Below are 21,741 nucleotides of genomic sequence, written 5' to 3'. Positions count from 1 at the left end.
CAATTTGGAAGCACCAGAAGATACTTAAAGTTATGAAATCTTCAGTTTTTAAAAACTGGTAAAGTAATTTTATAACTTCCTACAACTTTTAAGTTATTTTCAAAGCTTTTGAACTGTGAAGCTGATTCGTTTGGTCCTAACTCCACATCAAACTGTGTTGCTTGCTTTATGGCTGAGGGGAAAACCCTGAGTCACTGATTAAAGATAGTGACAGGGTGTGACATAAAACTGATTTTGAAAAATTCTTTACTTGTGCAAGGACCAGCGCCTCTGCATAGTTAACGATTGAAAGTACTTGGTTATAAACCCAGATTTTCAGCTCATCTCTATCTTCAACAACAACAAAGCAATCCACCTCAAATTTTCACATGCCACATCTCATGCCAGGGCAGAATGTTTCTGGAGTATGTACATTTTAATAAATTTAGCCATCAAATGTACTGTAACCTACTCTAGAATTTACTTGAAACACAAATTTGAGAGTCAGCTACCCCAGGCAGAAGCTATCTACTCTAAGTTTCACAAGTAGGCTGTTTGAGTGTTTGGATAGGTTCCCCCCTCCCGCTCTTTAATTCTTCTTTTAGACTAATGGAAATTCTACTGAATTTGTGTTTCTCTGGAAGTTGTTTCCCTACTTTTGATTTGCCCAGATCTTGTCCAAATTATTTTTCCTTTTCATATTTGAGCGACTTTAGGCCCTGATCCTTCAGTTTGTTGCATGAGGACAGACTGCTGTGCCCATAAGGACCCCCCCAGAAGTCAAAGGAGCTCTGCATGGGTGCAGCAGTGCACTCACAGGCTTAGTGTTCTCCTATCCCCATTTCAGATGATTGCTTTTAATGACGACATACATGACTGCCTCCAATTCTTATACAAATTCATATTTCTAAACATGTTTTATTTCAGCTTTTTTGCACTGGGATGAGCAAAAAAGCAGGTAAATATACAGAAAGTGAGATACTATCTATTCATGAAAAAGCAGAAGAGACATTAAATTAGCCATTAACCTTGTTTTTTATTTAGGAGCGCATCAAAATTTTTATACCAGAGCTTTGGTTGACTGGAATGATATGCACGCTTAATTTTAATAGTGTTTTTAAAAAACAGTAAACATGATGTGTACATTCAAATGTGTGCAAGACAAACATTGTCAATACTACATGGTTACATTATAGAAAATGAAATGTTTGAAATATATAGCTGTGAACCCTTTATGTTTTTGGTATAATTTATTTAGTCAGCACTTAATAGGACTATTTTCTAGAAGCCATGTCACATGTGCCCTATTTAAAGATTTGTACTGACTCTATGGCAAGTTCATAGTGTAACTGTAGTTACACTGAGAATTTCTGGATAAGGAAAACAAGGCTCTTATGCTTAAATATTTCTTTGACACTAAATCTCTTGTAATTTAAACTGGAAAAAAAAGTCTATCTTGCAGTTTATAAAGTTATTATTAATAATCAGCCGCTTGAACTTTCAAAAGGGGACAATGACATTTTGAATACATTCTATAATTCTAAATGCCACAGATGAAAGCACAAAACTGCTGAACCTGGATGATTGCTCTTCAAAATCTGACCATTTAAAAGCATAATCTGAGTTGCTAAAGCTTCTCATAGTTCTAATAAAGTCTTCAACAGTCTTAATGAGAGCCGCTGACAACAGCTGCGTTTAGAATGCCAATGGTATGAACATTACAGAAAATGCTGAAGCTTAAGTAGTCGGATAAACTTGGAAACATTAAACATTCTGGTAACACTGCAGTTTCTCTTTAATATAAAAGGGCAGTAGGATGCACCACCTACAGATGGGGTATTTAGAGTTAGATACCAGACCAACTGTAATCGCTCCTTAAAAACCTTGTCTTTTAATGTGGCCTTTTTTTAAGTGACTTTTTAAAAAACAAACCTATGTAGCAAATAAAGGCATCTTCTTCAGTAAACAAAAGAATTTCTTAGAATAAGAAAATATATAAACAGAAATCTTTTCTGTAGGAGGATATACAGACATATACCTTATATAACCGTGTATATTAAACAACAAAATAAAAAGTATATTCAAATGTTAGGAGTCTGATGTAAACAAACAACAAGGAGATTCAAAGTGAAAATACACTATCCTTACTTCACCCCATTGTGCCTAGTTACTGCAGCATATATGGTATTAAAAAATTCAAATGCAAGAAGCTCTTGTTTAACTCAAAGAGCCAAGCGATTTCTTTGGAAATGTATTCAAATAAAAAAATGCTCCTAACCAAGATCATGTGCATCAAATTTCAGCCCAGGAAAAAAATTCACAGTCACATTATAAACCCCTTGAAAATAGGAGTTTATAATGACAACTACAATGGCGCTTTGAGAGCCACTATAATATATACTATTGGGTTGGGGCGTTTTTCTTTTTGCTTAGTATACATATATAGTAAACAGACACTGGGAAAACCGGCGTGCAGCTTTTTCATTAAAGTTGTGCAATTCATTGAACTGCTGAGTAAACCTCTTTGCCTTAAATATTTTAGAAAATGAGAACAGACTTTTCAGCTGAATATATACAGTGTGCACTAGCTAAGAGTATTTAAATTTATATACAGGTAAGTGCACCAAGACAGACAGAGACATGAATGGCTTTGGAGAGTTGAGTCAAGGTTTAGTTTGCTTTTCTACCATTAAAAATGCACACTGAAGATTGTTTTTGAAGGAAGATGCTTCCAATTTTGTCTGAAGTGCTTCATTTCTTCTCAGTAAGGGTTTAATCACCAAATTTTATATCAAGCTAGATTCTTTTGGAGATGGTGTAACATCAGAGGTGCCACTGGAGGGTCCGCTGGTAGCTGCAGAGAAGCAAAAAACCCTACACTGGTAAGATTGTACAGCAAAAGAAAGGTCAATATTAAAACTTACATCAATCTTGCTGTAAACTGAATTCAGGTAACCCATTATAATCACTAAGTAACAAGTGAATTAAGTAACTTTTGAGATGTTTGGACTTAAGTTAGACCTACTTTGACACTGTTACAATGTGTTGAACAATTCACTCTTGAAATTCAATAGTCTGCCACAGATGAAAAAAATAACCCACCAAGAGCAACTGTTTGTGAAACCCTCTAACATCTGCTCTTATAGAAATCAGACAGTCAGAAGAGGGAACACATTTTAACAAATTATATTTATCTGAGCTGCCCTGAAAGCCACAGAAAAACAAACAATTCTTTCTGTCTAATGAAGAGGCAGGAAATTGGTGGGAAATAATATTTTCAAGCTTCTCAGAGCTGTAGAACAAATAAAGGAAAGTTTTTACAAACTGTTCTTGACAGCATTTTTAAACAGATTTACGTATATACTTGAGCCAAACAACTTAAAAATGTGTTGAAGCAAATTTCTAGTATAAACTGAAGACAGAGAAGGCAGTTTCAGTTTGGTATTTTTCCAGTAAGATGTTCAACCTTTTACTATAGTCATTTACAATAGTGTTGAAGTTTTTCATATGATTAGTTATAGTCAAACAAATAAAAATTCTTGGATTCATGTACCTGTGCATAGGCTTTGTGGGAAATCTCAGCCAAAGGCTCTAAAACACTAGACCCAATAGGGGAGTTATATGGTATTCCTGCCGTGATAGTTAGACTGGCTTCAGTGCTCCAAACAGTCAGCTTCTTTTAAGCAGGAAGCAACAATAGACCCCAAACAGCCAATTAAAAAGGACAGAAGACAAACTTCAATATCCCTTAAATCTCTGGAGAAGATAAATGGTTGACTCGGGGGGAGGGGAATCACATTGCAACAGGAAGCAAAAAACTAAACAAGACATATCCTAAAGAACAAACATAAGACATCTTGAAGGGATAAAGATAGTTACCGCCCAGAAATATATTTCTGGGAAGTACACTGTTATAACAGCTATCAAAAAGATGTAACACCAAAGTATTAAATAGGGAGGGCAGAAAAGTCTGAGGACCCTTCAAATGGAAGATTTTGTAACAGATAGGGCAAATCTAAAGAACAGCATTTTGTAAATGCATGTAGAAAAGACAATTCTGCTTCTTTTCAAATCTCCTGGATAACATCAGGTAAGAAGTTGGCAAACTCTCACAGAGGGAGCCTTGCTAGGCAAATCTAGAACTTGAAGGCTACGTTTATAGGGCTCAGTATTTAGACATGGTTCTCTTGGAGACAGAACCTGTCAAGACTGAATTAAAAGAATTAAAAGGTGGATGAACTTGACAAAGATTTCAGTCAGAGCTAGAAAAAACCTAGGAACCTTTTTGTTTCTTAAATAGACACTGGGCCTGTGGAGAATGGCTTCACTGGAATGGATCTATTGGCAAATGATTAAGGTGAAAGTCAGTCACCCTCTTTATGATTCATCTGTTGCATAATGTATTTATTGTGATTTACAGAATTTAGTTGTAAACTGGATCAGTCACTAGAATCTGAACCTTACTGTACACAAGGTTAAATTTATTGTTAGAAAAATGGCTTCACTTTGAAGAAACCCAAGAGCAACTGAAAAAAGAGCTCTGTTTCATTTGAATCATATTAATATCAAATAGGACAAGAAGCAATGGGCTTAAATTGCAACAAGGGAGGTTTAAGTTGGACATTAGGAAAAACTTCCTGTCAGGGTGGTTAAGCACTGGAATAAATTGTGGAATCTCCATCATTGGAGATTTTTAAGAGCAGGTTAGACAAACACCTGTCAGGGATGGTTTAGATAATACTTAGTCCTGTAATGAGTGCAGGGCACTGGACTATATGAACCCTTAAGGTCCCTTCCAATCTTATGAGTCTATGATCCTATAACAATGTGACAAGTGCCTCATGTACTTGATAAACAGCTGCAAAGAATTAGTCACGATTCAAAATTTGTTTAATTGGTAGTTTTATTTATTTGTTTGTATGCGTCACTCCAAGGCTAAATTTCATCTGTTTAACACAGGGAGAAACACTGAATTTGATTAATATCAATTGCTAAAGCCTGCCCAAGTCTAACCCATCAAAACTAAAATCTAAAGCCTATGGGGCTATTGGGAGCCGTGGGACACTACTCAGACCTTCACCTGCATGGGTGGAATGATCCTTTCCTCTCTGCTGATTTATTTAACACACAGTAGCTCGATTATACGTTTGCATTAGGACGATCATCAGAGATACTAGATTTCTGAAGAGCCATAGTACATTAAAACTGCCTTTATCACCAAAATATTTGTGTGTTGCAGCCTTTTTTTTTTTTGTTATTAAACACATTGTGTCTAACTGACTTGAGTCTAAATCTGGAAGTCTAGTCCTAACTGCAGATTGACTGCCACCAAGTCACCTGAATACAATTTGAAAGTTTGTTTGTAACCACCAGGGTACACTACATCTGTATTTTATGGAGGCCACAGTTCAGCCATTATTGCTGAAGTGTTATTTTTAAAGTAACTGTACAATGCCTTAATGAATTTATTTTGTGACTATCTGAATGATTCCAAATACAAGGATAGGGATGCTATTTCATAACATTCTTGAAGAAATTATTCAACAGGTAGATGGCACACTATCTTAAATATGTAACAAATCTTTGCATCTTGAATAACTATTGGGTATATTTAAGCAAAAGAATGAGCTGTTCTGCCTCTGTGACAGAAGTTACTTACATAAGGCTGGTTTCTCTATTGCTAGCCTCTCAGGCAAGGCTGCAAGTGGTGTTGGCTGGATTTTTGCAGGGGTGTATGTATTTAAAGAACTTTTTCTTCCAGACAGTGAACTCAAATACGCTGAAGCTGAAGGGGGGGGAGGGGGAGAAAGGTCGTCTTTACCATCATGAACAAAACGTTTGTCAAGTATTTGCAGATTACCAAAATGAAAAAAAGGCACAAAGTTTATACTTATGGAATCTGGAATCCAGCCATGGATTTTGGGTTTTTGGTCTTTATTGTGGCTTCATAGTGTGGGGAAGGAGATGAAATCTGCCTGATCCATCTTAAGAAAGCAACACAAGAGCTTCACAGTGCCAGGAATAATCAGGTTAATGAACAGCAAGTGTTGCTTTGCCAGAAGTGCTCCTGACTTTTGACAGGGCACGTAATGCTGCGAGGACTGGCATTTTGTTTGCTCTACCTAGTCTGAGACATTTAATTAACAAGCCTATAATGGAGAACATAGACATTTGGAAAAGGACCAAAAAAAAAAAAAAAGAAGAGTCCACACACAAATGAATTCTCCCCAAAGGGAAATAGGGTGGGGAAAAATACTTCTTTCCGCTGCGAAAAGCATTCATGCTCCATCCTGTCAGTAACAAGAGCACTGACCCTTCCTCCCAAGTACCAAAACTTGTTACCAATAAAAGCCAACTCCATACCCACAGGGGAGCCCTTTCCCATAGCCACTAATTAAGACTCCCTCCTCCTTCCAACTGCCAAACACTCCCTCAAAAAACAGGGCCACCTGACCCACTTCCTTTCCAACAGTTAACCATTTAATTCTTTAAGGTCTCAAACTCTAGATGGCAAGCCCTCTAGGTTTCCTCTCAACATTGCAAATGACAATTATTTTTCTATTGAATCCTGAAAATTAAGATTGCATTTTAAAGGGACACTATCCACTTAAAACCTCCTTTTTCCCCCTAAATGTAGTATACCTGCTGGTGAGCCTCCGTGTACATTTTACAATCATTTTTCTATTTCAAAAAAATGTTTCTCCATCTGTTCATGTATAAAAGACACATAAAACAAGATGGGGAATTGACTACACTGGGTAAAAAATGAAACGGACTATTCATAAAGTGCTGTCAAAGTAAAAACACTAGAAAGAGGAAACCAATCTTGTTTGTTATACTATATCAAAGAATAGAAAGTACAATTTTTACCACAAGTAGTATAATTTCTTTACGTGCCCCTCAAAAGTTTGCATTTCCCCTTTCACCCTACACAAAAAGTATAAATATCAAAGTGAAAACCACACATCTTGCAAGTCTAGCATTGCAGAAAACTGTTTCAAGAGAAGCAGCAACAGAGACACAGTGGAAGGCAATCATCCCCAGCACATTCACATCAACAAGATGCAAACTTGAAGTTCTATTCTGGACCATTTAAACAAACGTAGCATAGGGAATCTTTTATAGAAAGAAAATTAAATGAAAAGATATTGTGCATGTGGAACATTCAGATTCAATAATAAAAAAAGAAACAGGAAATACAGATGTTATGGTTCTAGAAGGAACATTAGCTCAGCCAGGTTGAACATACCATATTTTCTATTCCTGTATTTCTGGTTAACTGTGTAGTTTAACATCTGTTTGCCATAATACACATACCACAAAGCATACAAGATGCACAACACATTTAAGTTTGGTTTAGTTAACATTGGCATTAACAGATATCCTGTAACAAATTACATCCAACGTGGAAATGTAGTGTAAGCCACAAAGTACTGCGTATTTGACACTAGTAAAATTGATTTTCCCCTGCATTCCAGACTTGCAATAATGTGGGTGGGAGAGTGTTTTCACTAAAATAAGAGAATGATTAATTGGCTCAAGTATGATAATGTTCCCAAGTTTGCCATATTCCAAAGAAACCAATGACCACATAGTGAAAAAGTACTTCAAACATATTAAGAGTTGATTAACATTTTCGGTAAATTATAGAATCATAGAAATATAGGACTGGAAGGGACCTCAGTAGGTCATCTAGTCCAGTCCCCTGCACTGAGGCAGGACTAAGTATTATCTAGCCCATCCCTGACAGCTCTTTGTCAACCTGTTCTTAACCCCGGCCCCAATGATTGAGATTCCACAACACCCTCCCCCAGGTAATTTGTTCCAGTGCTTAACTACCCTTCCAGTTAAGATGATTTTCTTAACATCTAACCTAAATCTCCCTTGCTGCAATTTAGACCCATTACTTCTTGTCCTGTCCTCAGTGAATAACAGTGTATCACCCTCCTCTTTATAACAACCTTTTACATACTTGAAGACTGTTATGTACTTCCTCAGTCTTCTCTTTTCCAGACGAAACAAACCCAGTTTTTTCAATATTTCCTCTTAGGTCATGATTTTTAGACCTTTAATCATTTTTGTTGCTCTCTTCTGAACTCTCTCCAATTTGATCACATCTTTCTATGAATGTGGTGACCACTACTCCAGTTAAAACTCCTGCTCACACATCCCAGAATAATGTTCACTTTTTTTTACAACAGTATTACATTGTCGACTCATATTTAGTTTGTGATCCTCTATAAACCCAGACCCTTTTCTGCAGAACTCCTCCTTAGGCAGTCATTTCCCATTTGGTATTTGTGCAGTTGATTATTCCTTCCTAAATGTAGTACTTCGCATTTGTCCTTACTGAATTTCACCCTATTTTATTTCAGACCATTTTGTCAAGATCACTTTGAATTGTCCTCCACACTGCTTGCAATGCCTCCCAGTTTGATATTGTCCACAAACTTTGTAAGTATACTCTCTATACCATTATCCAAGTCATTTATGAAGACATTGACTAGAACCAGACCTAGGACAGATCTCTGTGGAAACCACTTAATATGCCTTTCCAACTTGACTGTGAACCACTTAACTACTTTGAGTACGGTTTTCCAACCAGTTGTACACTCTCCCTCACAGTAGTAAGTTCATCTAGGTCAGGGATAGTCAATAGGTGGACCACAGGCCAAATCCAGACCGCCAGACACTTCTGAATGGCCCCCAATCTTTTTATTTATTTATCTTTTTAAATTGTTATTATTTTCTCCGGAGCCCGGACTTTGACTATACCTTGACCAAGAAATTTGGACCTTGCCAAAAAATAATTGGCTACCATTGGTCTAGGCTATATTTCACTAGTTTGTTTATAAGAAGGTCATGTGAGACAGTGACAAAAGCCTTAAAGTCGAGATATAGCATGTGTGCTGCTCTCCCCCATCCACAAGCTTTGTTACCCAGTTGGTTTGACATGATTTGTTCTTGACAAATCCATGTTGACTGTTACTTATCAGCTTATTTTCTTCTAGGTGCTTACAAAGTGATTGTTTGATTATTTGCTCAATTATCTTTCTGGGTACCAAAATTAAGCTGTCTGGTTCATAATTCCCTGAGTTGTCCTTATTCCCATTTTTATAGACCAGTACTATGTTTGCCCTTTTCGGATCCTCTGGGATCTCTCCTGTCCTCCATGAATTCTCAAAGAGAATTGCTTATGGTTCAGAGATTTCTTCAGCCAGTTCCTTAAGTATTCTAGGACACATTTCATCAGGACCTGCTGACTCGAAGACCTATGAATTTGCTAAGTAATTCTTAATTTGTTTTGTCCATATTTTAGCCTCATATCCTACCCCATTTACACTGATATTTGCTAGGTTAGTCATCCAGTCACTGATAATCGTTTTGATCTGTTCACTTTGAGAAATGGCCTATGGATCAACTATGACCAATAGTGTTTATGGTTTACAGTAAAAAAAATGAATTACAACATAGAGCAGCAGACATCTCCGGTAGGTTGTCACTTGAAGTAGCAGCAATGGAGGCAAGAAATTCATCCACCTGCTTTAAAGACAGGGAGTTGTGCAGGGTTTCTAGAGGGCAGATGGAAGGCACCATGGAATATAGTTCAAAACCTACAAAAATAAAGAGAGAGAGAGGATTTCCAGACATTAGAAATAAGACCAGAATGGAACTGTTGTACAGACAGGAAACACTGCATAAAAATGAACATAAAGTACATGTCTGATATCAAAACATGCAAACATACAATATCCTTGAAGTCATGACATAAAATGCTATGCAATATGGAGTTAGAACAAGGTATGTCAGATTCCGTCATATAGTAAGCTCAAGATAGCGTACTACAGACTACAATACCCATGTCCACATAAATCAGTGTACACAGATACAAAATATATCTTTGCTTTAGTCTTTGCTCAGTACAGGAAGTTAACTACTGTTCCAGACAAACTTATTCAGTCATTAAAAAAGGTGGGGAATGTCAGTATTTTCCCTACTTGTTCCCATACCGGTCATAACAACATATAGGTAACTAATTCATTCAAGATGGAGTAGCAGCGTGGTCATGCTGTGAACATTTTTAACTGAGTTGCTCTGACAGAGAACAGCTAAAAACATTGGCATTCCTGACAGGCAACGCCTTGTAGCATACACTCTCTAGCCTCTCAGGTATCCTAGGGACAAGACTTGCTTTAGGTTTCCACTTTAAGGTCCTCCAAGACCACTACCAGCATTTTTTTAACTTGAGACTATATTTTAATTTTATAACAAACATTTATACCTATCTTTACTAAAACAATGATTTATATCACTAGAAATTTCACAACTTAAAACGGCAAATGATACCAAGTCAAAATTGAAGTGTTATTAACTTTGTTTCCCAATATTAGTATAGACATATTGACATTTCATAAACCAGCCATGCACGTTTTTATTCCTAATGAAATAAAACAAAGCATTTAAAATACATATCTATGCTTAATAGTGCAGTTTTGTGAACTGATGTAAGCTTGATAGCATTCAATGAAATCTGCATCTCACAGTATTTCAAAAGAGGAGACACTAGTCCACATTAGCATTCTTATATACAGCTGCAACATTAAATTTACAGTATTGAACTGAAAAATTAGAAATTGGTATATTTCTTCCGAGATGTTTATTTCAATGAAAAAACAATACTTAAAGAATGTCTAAAATTTCCGTTCAAGGTACATTTCTTTTTAAACATAAAACATAAGAATGGCCTGACTGGGTCAGACCAAAGGTCCATCCAGCCCAGTATCCTGTCTACCGACAGTGGCCAATGCCAGGTGCCCCAGAGGGATTGAACCTAACAGGTAATGATCAAGTGATCTCTCTCCTTATACCTTTGTAAAGGTATCAATATGTGAACTTCCTCAAAAAACATTACTAAGCATTTACAAAGAAAATAATTCTACAAAATTTCAACTCAAGAACTTTTGTATTCATATTTGGACCCAGCCTTGGATTCAAATGAGAGCCAATCCTGCTAAGCAAGCTGCTCAAGGGTACTTAAATCAGCTTCACTTACCCTATAACAGTTCTAATGTTGCATGTTTTTAGAAACTCAGATGTCATGTGCAAAACAAACACCACCACACAACGTCATGTATACTTTCTTTAATATGACAGCAGCTAAGCTGCAGTATAAGCATTAAAATAAATGTGTTTGGCATAAGTGTAAGATACTAAAAATATTATGCATGCGTGCAAAGCGCAAACCCTTTCTTTGCATTACAGTAAGTTCCACCAGATTTAAATTTTAAGCTAACAAAAGTGTTAACAGCACAAAAATGTTTTCCAAAATATTTACATTTTAGTCTAACAAACAATTTAGTGGGACAATGTCAAGTTAGGTCATGACACATGCTTTAAAAAAAACAAAAACAAACCTACTTATGTTTCAATGCCTATTCATGATGATGATTATTATTAATACTACTATGGTAACAGCTGTTATAGAAAATCCATAGGAATTTTCAAAGAAAATTTTAGAAGAACTAACTATTTATGTTTACTTTTTGAAATTTCATTTACCCAGACCACTCAAATAAAACTAGTAACTTTTTAATGGCTTTTTAAACAAATACCACAGAAACCCACTTACCCATATTATGTCTTTTAAATAGGTTGTCTTTATAAAACAATTTTTAGCCAAAAATGCCTGACAGTGTATATCCCTTTAAATAATATATGTGCCTGCCAACTACCCACCCTTGGGTTTTGGTTGTATTCACCTGTAACCCCTTCAAAATACAAGACAACGAAAGGGTTAACACAGCAATTTAAAAAGTCATCCTACTGTCTTACATTTAATAGCTAGAAACACAAACCACTGGCGCCTAGAAATTCCACAGAGGAAATGGACCAGCACTAAAGAGGTGTGGATGTTCTGCATAGAGCCCCACAAAATAAGGTAAAGCACTGTCAGATTACTTGTTTCAATGTGTTCCTTGAATTAAAGATGAAGGGGCAAGGGCGGGGGGGGGGGGCGCGGAAAATAAGGGGGTGGAGAGTGTCTGTGAAATGGGTTAGAGGTTGTAATGACATCACAAAGTTATGGAAATAAAAGAGTGAAAGGGAGAATTAAATGACAGTCCAGAAGACAGACAAACAACGATAATTTTAAAAAGTTGGTAGTGAACACTTGGGAACCTGGAACACCTCAGGGAATGCATTTAGGATTCACAGGAGCACATGTGGCATACGTTAAATTGTAAAAGGTATGTGGAAAAATATTTATATTAAATGAATCAGAATACACAATGTACACAATAAAGTAATTGTGTTTAAATAGAGATTTTTATTAAAAAATTATCCAGTTACAAAAAGTTTGTTGCTTCCTGTTCCCTTTAGAACGAATTTTTTGAAACTGTTACATAACAGATTCTACACCGTGAATCTAGTCTCACCTTCCAACTTTCAAAATGTTTTGCCAACACTGAGTTTTTAAGTACATCTCTTTTGTTTAGATTATCTGACTTGATTTTAATATAGAGTAAGGCCCACCTTTCTCATTTTCAAGGATGATGTTTAAGTCAGCCTTTTACAACCTTTTTAATAACTGCAGGTTTGGTGATGGTTCTAACAGTTTATACTAAACACTTTCTTCAGGAAGCCACTGCAGTAAAAAAATTGACTAAAAATTCCAAATGGATACAATATTTTAAGTACTACTTCATGACTTTATTCAGAAGCAAAACAAAGTGAGAACTATGCTTTTTCTTTTGTTTTTTTAACCTGAACCATCTTTTAAGTAAAATGTTTGTTGGAGGTCAATAGCACAGATCTTTATGGCTGTTTTCACTTCACTTTCAATGGCAGGACCTTATTACCCTGCCACTGTATTGTGTCAGTTTTAAAATGGTAATTAAAAAAATCTGGAAAAAATCTACACTAAGATGTGATAAATGCTGAAGATTGAAGCCAACTTCTATGAAAAGGGCATGCTATAGGGCCTATGTAGTGAGCTAGAAAGTAATGAGTAACATATTTCATACTTTCAACTTGCATATGTTAAGATAGGCTTCATTAAAATATGGTAGACTGGAGATGAGTTAGCTTTCACCATAGAGTTCAAGAGGTCAACACAAGACGAAGTCAACTCTAACTGATTATTAGTGAAGTATTCAAGTAACTGGCATACGTGATGAACATATTGATCATTAAGTATGGCAAGGATAAGTAGCAGTTTTTCTGTTCAGTCATCAGAACTGCAGATTAACTGAAATGGATCCTACATTTTACTTTACTTTTTAATCAAGTGACACTTCAAGAAGATGGTAGCAAACGCCTGTTGTCAGGTACTGTGATTTTATCTAGATTCAGAAGGCTCAGGGAAACAGTGGAGCGCAGCAGCAGGAAGAGGAAGAAGTGGAATGTTAAACTATTGAGAAGTATATGCCATTCAAGATCAGAAAAGTTTGTTTTTATCATATACCATACACAGTCTGATCATTTGAGACATTGGAAAGAATGCAATTTGTCAAAGCATTCATGATTATAAGCAATATTTCCATTTTCACAAGATTTTCTGATGAGTGAATTTTGAAATCATATTTATATAAATGAATAATAAAGGAGGTATTTAAGACTATATCAATGTATCTAGTGATTATGAATATGTTTGGAACTGTGCTTGGTTGAAGTTAGGAAGGACAAATGATTGGACGAAACTGTACACCCCGTATTTGAAATAAAATGAAATTAAGGGATGAAGCAAGGGATTTTTTTTTTTTTTTAAATAAAAGCAAAACGTACCATTGGTTGGGTGTCGAGCAAATGAGATAGAAAATCTTTTAACAGCAGAACCACGTGTGGTGTCTGAGAAAGAGAAAAACAGGTACCTGAAATTCATAACAGCTACCAAAAGAGGGACACATTTCAAAAAAGGAAAGAAGAAAAAAGATGAAAACGTTAGAATTAAGTGGCATGCAGAAAGGACCAGGGGAAAGGGACAGAGGCCAAAAAGAGGTTAAAAGTGGAAAATGTGGCTTCATTGATAACTGCAAGGTATTTAATAAAGTGTATGAAAGAAAAGCAGGATGAGCTGGTGATTTTGGCATACAAAGTTATATCTGGTTAGAGCTGAACATTGAGAAGAGTGAATGTTGGAAAAAATTACATTAATACTGCTCGACCTTAGTGTTAAAAAAGTAAATTAGCACATTTTCTTTAAATGCTGAAGCCTGCTGTGAAAGCTATTCTACCCAAGATTACTGAAGCCTAAAACCTATCACTCCTCTATCCACACCCACACACCCACCAAAAAGGAATCCTAAAATTTTCACTCAGTAATATCAAGCTGGTCTTTTCCTTTTGAGTCCTTGTAAATTCTGCATGCAATGTAATATGTTTCAATTCAATGTCAAGACCTAATTATCAAAATCAGAGGCTTAAGTGATGAGCACTTCCAACTACATTTTCACCTCTTCATTGTTCTTAAACTGTACATGCTGAAAATCTTTCAATGTATATTGTCTACACGGTACACCAAATAGAGAAGCCAGGAATAAGGATTAACTGTGTCATTAAACTAATATAACCAAGCTATGGGCAGTAAAGAGGCAGTAGAAAGTCGTACAATTAATTAATGCTAAGACAAAGGATTCTACGATTCCACTGAATCAGTAGCCTAGGGTTCATCTTTAGAACTTCAATGTGTGCACATGGATTTGTGTGTGCATCTGAGAGAGTGTGCACATACCATCTATGCAGCCAGAAGAAGTCAGCTTTTTACGTTGAGTACGAGCATAATCCTGTAGGTTAGGTGCGCTTGAAGAACCCCCGAGTACTGAGGTGCTAAACAGGCCCGCACAGTGAGACCCTGATGGGAGTTAGAGAAAATACATACAACAACCAGGTGCTCTTCCATTCACATTGGGGATGCATGCAGCATGCAAGCACATGGCTCTTACCACACAAAAGGCAGCCTTTGGCAGTGCCTTGAACAGTTCACAATATGCTTATAATGTCACAGTGGTTGTAACTACCATAATTTATTGTAACTTCTACACATTTGACCACCCTCTGCTACATGTGACTAGAGGGGACTGGACTTTAACAAAGGGACTTCATTTCCCATTGTCAGGTTCGGTAAATAAAAATTACCAGTTAGCATCAACGTAAATAAATAAATAAATAAAAAAGACATGGAAGTTACATGTTTTAGAACCTGCAGTTCTGAAACAAATATAACCTGGCAAATCTTGCTTATTGCTTTCATGGAAGTTCACCTCCTTGACATGGCAGTCTGTAACTTCAAGTATTCACACATTTTCCTCAGACTTTTCACAGAAAAATTTCACTTTCCATCACTCATGATTTAACATGAAACAAGTTAACCAAATTATCCATTCTTGTATCAGTATTTCAGCTATTGTCACAGCCAACTATAGAATTTTAAAGCAGAAGTTTCACCAGGTTTAGCTTCACTTCTTTCCTAAAGAAGACCCTTGTATTAAGTAGTCCTCCATGTAAAAACCTGTATACTTTTGTTGCCCAATCATGAACAATTTTACCATTACAAGTGGTTTAACAAGTAATTGATGAAATACCATTCATACACTTAAGTGTGAAGACATTTTGTTTACATAGTCCACCATACTATGAAAATCTCATCCAAATTAAGAAAATGGGAAGAAATTACTCTGTCTAGAATTTGTATTTTCCTTTAATCTTCATTATTATTCTGTAAAGCCAATGTTATTACTTGATGGAGGTCCAGTTCAGATTTCATTGTCTGTATTTCATATACATGGCAGGATATTTAAAAACAGCCACCTACCCACTGATTTATTGCCTTCCAACAGTGGGAAACATTAGTAGCACATGTGATGAATCATGGCTGATATAAATTGGTGCCTGGTCTGTGGCAAAAGCCTTTTCAACAAAGTAATACCTTCAACTATGCACGCAAATGTAACAGCTTCTACAAACTATACTGTGTCACATCGAAGAAGGGTACTATAATTTTAGCAAAAAGTTAGAAAGATTGGCTTCAGTAATCAAGACCACAAGATGTATACATTTTACTAGGAAAATGTAACAGGAGTAAGAATATCACAACAATAAGACATACAAATAAGTACAAAGCCTTAAATGGAAAGATAGTGGAACTTTTACTTCTAACGTGCAATGTACAGTATTTATGTGTGTGTTTTGTTTAATGTGTCCTGAGTTAGTTATTTCTGAAAACAGACAATTTTTTGCATTTACAGAAAAAGATACAACTAACTTACAGTAGCACAAGATTTCCTATCTAATGCATAATAACTGTAATGCCTGTTTCATGATAACAGCAGAAGAACATTTCCTGAATTAAAGCAAGTTAAGATGTTATAATTCACAGTTAAAATTAATTATTCTGTCCATTGATAGGAATATTGAGGGCGGGAATAAGAGGGAGGTGCAAAAACCTCAGTCTCTCATTAGAAACTAAAGTTTCTTGGTGAAGGACAGGAGGCTGGGGTTTCTTTGCACCCACTAGTATCTCTTCAGTTGTCTTAACTGACCACAGGAGAAGACATTTATTTTCGCTTGAGAAGTATTTGTAACAGTTTGCATACTGGGGGTTTTGCTTTCAAAGAATTCCACAAAAATATTAACATGTCAGTCATAATTTAAAATTAAAAATAACCCTGAGAACTTTCTTTGGTCAGAGTAAAGAATCAGTGAACAGTCTCAATTGTTTTACTGTTCCCTAAGATCCCGTTTCCATTAAAAGAACTTTTTCTGCTGAAATATTGGTCAACTCAGTGGGTTATACTGTCCCAATGAATTAGTAGATACTATTATATTCAAAATACTTTTTGCTCTTGTTTACACAAGAGTTTTAAAAATCCAAGATCATATATCTGTGTGCAAAACAAAAAGCACTGGAAAATCTGCTTACTTGAAACAAAATTTCAATTGCATGTACATACCTAAACCACTCTGCTTTTGTTCCAGAATAGTTCTTGGTGTTCGTAAGTTACTATTGTTCTCTGAGAGGACCTGCATATGGAAAACAGAAAAATAAGAAAAAAATAGAATAGCAGCATGAAGTGTCCACTAAACTTGATATATTGGCCTGCTCCAGACCGACAAGTGTTAATAAGCTGTATGATAAATGTTAGTAGAAATACATAAACGAAATATGAAAGATCATGCAATATCCCCTTGTGAAGGGAGTCCATTTCACATATGAAGTCCTTGCAATGAGGTGGTGCAAAGCGGGCATTCAGAATTAAAAAGAACACAGACCAAGACAGAGATGAAACCACAGACAGTTGAGATAGATTTTACTTTATTTTACCAAATGCACACTCCTAAACTGCTCCTGTATTGAAAGGGGAATGGGAGCGGGGAAGGAAAGACAGACAGGCTGTTGAAGTCACCATACAGTCACTGATCCATGCACGGGCTCTATCAGCATAGCCTTCAGATGCTCACAGCCTTTACTGATACACTCTTTTACCATATACAAGTTCCTTAAATTTCCAAAAAGGAAATGGAAATTATTGAAACTCTTAGAAAAAGAAACGGGCATGGTTAGAACACCATCCATTGTCCTATATACAGACAATATTTTGAATTGAGCAATCTTTAGATCGTCACCGATATTTTGACTGTGTCATTTGTCCTGCTCTTTCCCCAATATTTAGACAAAAGTCTTCAAAATATTGTACAATTCAATGGATGAAGTACTGTGTTTGATTTTTTAATTAGATATCTCCAGATATAGGAGTGAAGGCAAGAATGGTTAGTGCTAGAGTTTGTTTCCTGCTCAGTTAATACCAGGCCACTGAAAATATGATCTATACAAAACAAGTTTTGAATAGTAATATCAGACCCCACATCAATTATTTTAAGTGGCATCGTCTGTCATTTATTTAAAAAAAGTTTCAATTTACCTACCACCAAATTAAGCAATGCTGTTTTTAAAGTCTTAAAGGACAACTAAGCCAAAGCTGAAGTCAGTTTCATTAGACAGTAGTCTATGCCTTTTCTGGAGCGTTAATGTTTACAATTCCTGTAAAAAAAAAAACTAATTCACTGTGGAAATATCTAATTCAGTGAAAATTCTGTGAAAAACATGCATTTGCTTTCTCCTCCTTCCTCCCCCAATATTCTTGGAAGTAACTAGTATTTTTAAAAGTGCATTTTAATGACAAGTGTAAGAATTTACTTGGAATGTAATCCATAACAAGGGATTAGATGTCCTTAAAGACAGTTGGTTGCTGCTTGGAATGCATAATAATGTTTAATGAAGTAAAGTTTAAAAACCTGTTGCCATGAGCCAAAAATACTGGATGTGAAAGCCAATGATTTAGGGGAGACAGGGGAAGAAGTGATTTGTTCCCCTGATCTGCGTCTTCGACGCCCAGTACCCACACCACTGGTGTAATGCAGCCAGGTACCAATACACTCTGGGCTAGACACACTCAGGGGGCTCTCTTCCTGGAAGTGAGAAAGGGGGCAAAAAAACAGCAAATCATGCAAAGTTAGATTCCACAGAGCCAGTGATCAGAAAAAAAAAATACAGTTTGTTTGCACTCTTTCATATACAGCTTTAAAACTATTAAACAGTAATTAGGAATGACTAACATTTCAAACTACATCTTTTAATCCACTACTTTCACCAAGTTTCTGGTAGACTAAAATTTTACCAATAGCAAGATAGAAGAACAATGGTAGTCAAAAACTGGTCCACAGCTTTAAAAATGACTGGTAACAGAACACATGTGTTACTCTGAACATACTGTTTAATAGTTTTTCCCCCTTCAACGTATGGTAAGCTTTTCTATCTGTTATTTAATAGATTTTTCTTTTGCATTTAAAGTACTACCACTTATTTCAAAGAGCCAGAGGATTTTGGAATGGGACTGGAGATTACATGACTGACCCCCGAGAAGTGGCAAGAAGGATTTCTTAACCTTAAAGCACTAAGGAACTTCTGGCGCCAAAGAGTAGAAAGAAATTTCAAGGGATAATGTCAGGCTAAAAAAAGCAATATTCTTCTACCTGTGTTAATACCACCTAGATTAAACAACACTGAACCTTTTTAGAAATATAAATTTGTTTCTCACAATTTATATTCTTTAGTTTTTCCATTTAATTGTAAGCTCAAGGAAATGAGACTACTCAACTTCATTTCTTTCTCCATGCACTAGTACAATGCAGCCATGTTTGTATTAGACCCTTCTGATGACTATAACCCACATAAAATTCAAAACTTTAAATTTATTTTACTACAGATTATAAAAATAAAAAAAAAAAAAAAAAAAGACTTAGGTTGAGCCCAAACTACCTGACAGTGTCCCTTTAAATGAATGAACTGGAGTGGAAAGAGTCTTATCTTTAAAAAAAATAATACTAAGGCAATTTAAGATGAAGTCAAACTATACTTTCAAGATACCAATTGGTCAAAATTCTTCAAAGACTGTTTTGCAGATTTCAGTGAGGGCAGACACAAATATATTAGCTCATCCAATTTACCTTTTTTGCACAAACTTTCACAGCTATATGAGTAAAATCAAAGACTATTATTCAATAGGAAGTAAAAATTTAGAATTTCCATAAAAGCTGGATGCTGGAACAGATTCTACTTGAATGTTTTACCTGCTGAAAGTCAAAGTTTAGCAATGCATATCAATAATACCTCTTGAAAGCAGCTTCTGAAAATTTACAGAGAATGAAAATGGTTAAAAATTTGAAATACTATAAAACTGCACGTGAACTTCTCTCTAGGAAGGGAGCTTGCATGATCAGAATGAAAGCCACTTTCAAAAACATTGATATTATGTTAAATTGCTTATGTTAAAACAGGAAATGCAACCCTGCAATACATTCTTGCAGGAAATGCAACCCTGCAACCTCCATTGCTTATGTTAAAACAGGAAATGCAACCCTGCAATACATTCACAAATATCACCTCTTAATTTTTTTATGTTATATATGGATCATAATAAAACAAAACCATCCGTATTATTCTCCACATGTTGACAGTAACCAAGTTACTTGGAATTCTTACTATTGAGGTACCCATTCTATATAAGCACCTATTCCTGAGACAATATGCAGGGAAAAGGGCATACAGTTCTTTGAGGTTTTAAGCAACTGAGAATAAGGTAGTAAACTGCACATTTTATGTTCTAGTGTCAGGCCAGGTCTACACTATAAACTTACGTCGTTGTAACTATGTCCCTCACAGGTGTGAAAAATCCATACCCCTGAGCAATGCAATTATACCAACCTACTCCCCGGTGTAAACAGCCCCAAACAGGGCTTCTCCCATTGACATAGCTATCATCTCTTGCAGAGGTGGATTAACTACACCAACAGGAGTAGCTCTCCCCTCAGGGTAGGAGCGTCTTCAGGGAAGTGCTACAGCAGTGCAGCTACACCGGTGCAGCTATGCCACTGTGGTATTTTAAGTGTAAACCTACCCTCAGTGTCACTGAGGTACTAGTGTGCACCAACAGAGTCTTTACTGTTCAGCCATATTAATGGCATACACTGAATCATCACTGACTTGCCCCACTATTGTGATGTTAGAGCACCTTTTATGACAGTTTCTCCTTGGTGTCATGGCCTCTATACCGGGAGCACAAAAAGTCTTAGGGCACTTATCTGAAGACTCTGGAAAACACACATTCCCTGCCCCTCAAAGCATGCTGCCAATTTGCTCTCTTACCTTCAACCACTGTGCCACTGGAATCAGCTGCTCCCTATGAAAGTTAATTGTAGATGGCGAAATTTTCTTGCAGCCACCTCTCCTTCCCCCACCCCAATCCCCACAAATGAAAAAGCTCAATATTTTGTTTCCATTAGCAGCAGTCTTGTGAGAATGCATATGCAAGCAATGTACGTTAGTCAGCTTGGAGAAGAAAGAGTTGAGACAAAAAAATGTGCATCTTCATTGTCATAGAATAAAAGTTATATAATAAGATTTGAAATACTAAAGGAAAGAAAAAGAATTTATATGGCCCAACAGTCATATGCTGTTTCTGAAATTCCTTTCAGACAACCATTGTCATGGAGAATTTCCCATGGAATAACACCACCACTTTGAGAGGAATGACACCATTCTATTTTTGTGTAATCAAAAACAGAATAGTCTTTACTTTTTGTTAGAAGTAAATGAAGAATTAATTTCAGTAGACATGCACCGTGACCGAAACACTTACTTCAACAGAACCAATCTTCCTGGATCTTGGAAGGGGCGACTTTCTGTGTATGTGAATTGGGTCTGACACCATTGGCTTGAATACCACTACTGATCGATCCGTTTCATCCCTTTTAGAAGTATGTGACTCCTCATCACTATCATTTTTATGGCAGGTTTTCTTTGAGCCTTCATTCTACAAGTAAAGATATTACCTGTTCAAGTTATCTACATACGTCGTACTATTTGGACATGGAAATCCATTAAGGAAATCAGTTACAGAATAATTTAAGCATTTTTTGTATGTAGTAAAGCATTAATTATATGCATGAAGTTTGGTGACACAAGGTTCTTAAACCACACAAATACTGTTTTTTATATACCTAGAAAAATAATTTGCTACTTTAACTCTCTTCTACAACATGTGACAATGTGACCATATCATTGCTTACACCACCATGTCTTCTTACATGTTTCACTGAATATGTAAAGGGTAAAATCCTGGTTCCATTTAAGTCAATGGTAAAACTCCCACAGACTTCAGTGGGGGCAGTATTTCACCCACGGAGTCTTAACATTTGTAACACCAAATT

General features: G+C 36.1%; 1 protein-coding gene across 10 annotated transcripts in view; it reads right to left on the bottom strand.

Moving 5' to 3' along the window:
- Window positions 1-995: 995 nt before the first annotated feature.
- The window catches only part of PPIP5K2 (diphosphoinositol pentakisphosphate kinase 2), a 95,671-nt gene continuing 74,925 nt past the window's right edge, over window positions 996-21,741 (bottom strand). For 3 of the 10 annotated variants that reach the window (XM_077817263.1, XM_077817262.1, XM_077817264.1), the window contains 8 exons: window positions 21,171-21,344; window positions 18,268-18,441; window positions 16,926-16,995; window positions 14,708-14,827; window positions 13,762-13,824; window positions 9,447-9,593; window positions 5,639-5,764; window positions 996-2,833 (listed from right to left, as the gene is read on the bottom strand). In XM_077817263.1, coding sequence (XP_077673389.1) covers window positions 2,766-2,833; window positions 5,639-5,764; window positions 9,447-9,593; window positions 13,762-13,824; window positions 14,708-14,827; window positions 16,926-16,995; window positions 18,268-18,441; window positions 21,171-21,344 — 942 coding nt within the window. In that variant the 3' untranslated portion in view covers window positions 996-2,765. Of the gene's footprint in view, window positions 2,834-5,638; window positions 5,765-9,446; window positions 9,594-13,761; window positions 13,825-14,707; window positions 14,828-16,925; window positions 16,996-17,894; window positions 18,014-18,267; window positions 18,442-19,602; window positions 19,659-21,170; window positions 21,345-21,741 lie in introns of those variants that run through there. The other 7 variants (XM_077817265.1, XM_077817266.1, XM_077817267.1 and 4 more) reach the window with 7 other exon arrangements.

This window comes from Eretmochelys imbricata, chromosome 5, assembly GCF_965152235.1.
Source record: "Eretmochelys imbricata isolate rEreImb1 chromosome 5, rEreImb1.hap1, whole genome shotgun sequence".
Lineage (NCBI taxonomy): Eukaryota > Metazoa > Chordata > Testudines > Cheloniidae > Eretmochelys > Eretmochelys imbricata.
The sequence above is the reverse complement of the archived record's forward strand: the minus strand, read 5'-3'. Positions and strand labels throughout refer to the sequence as shown.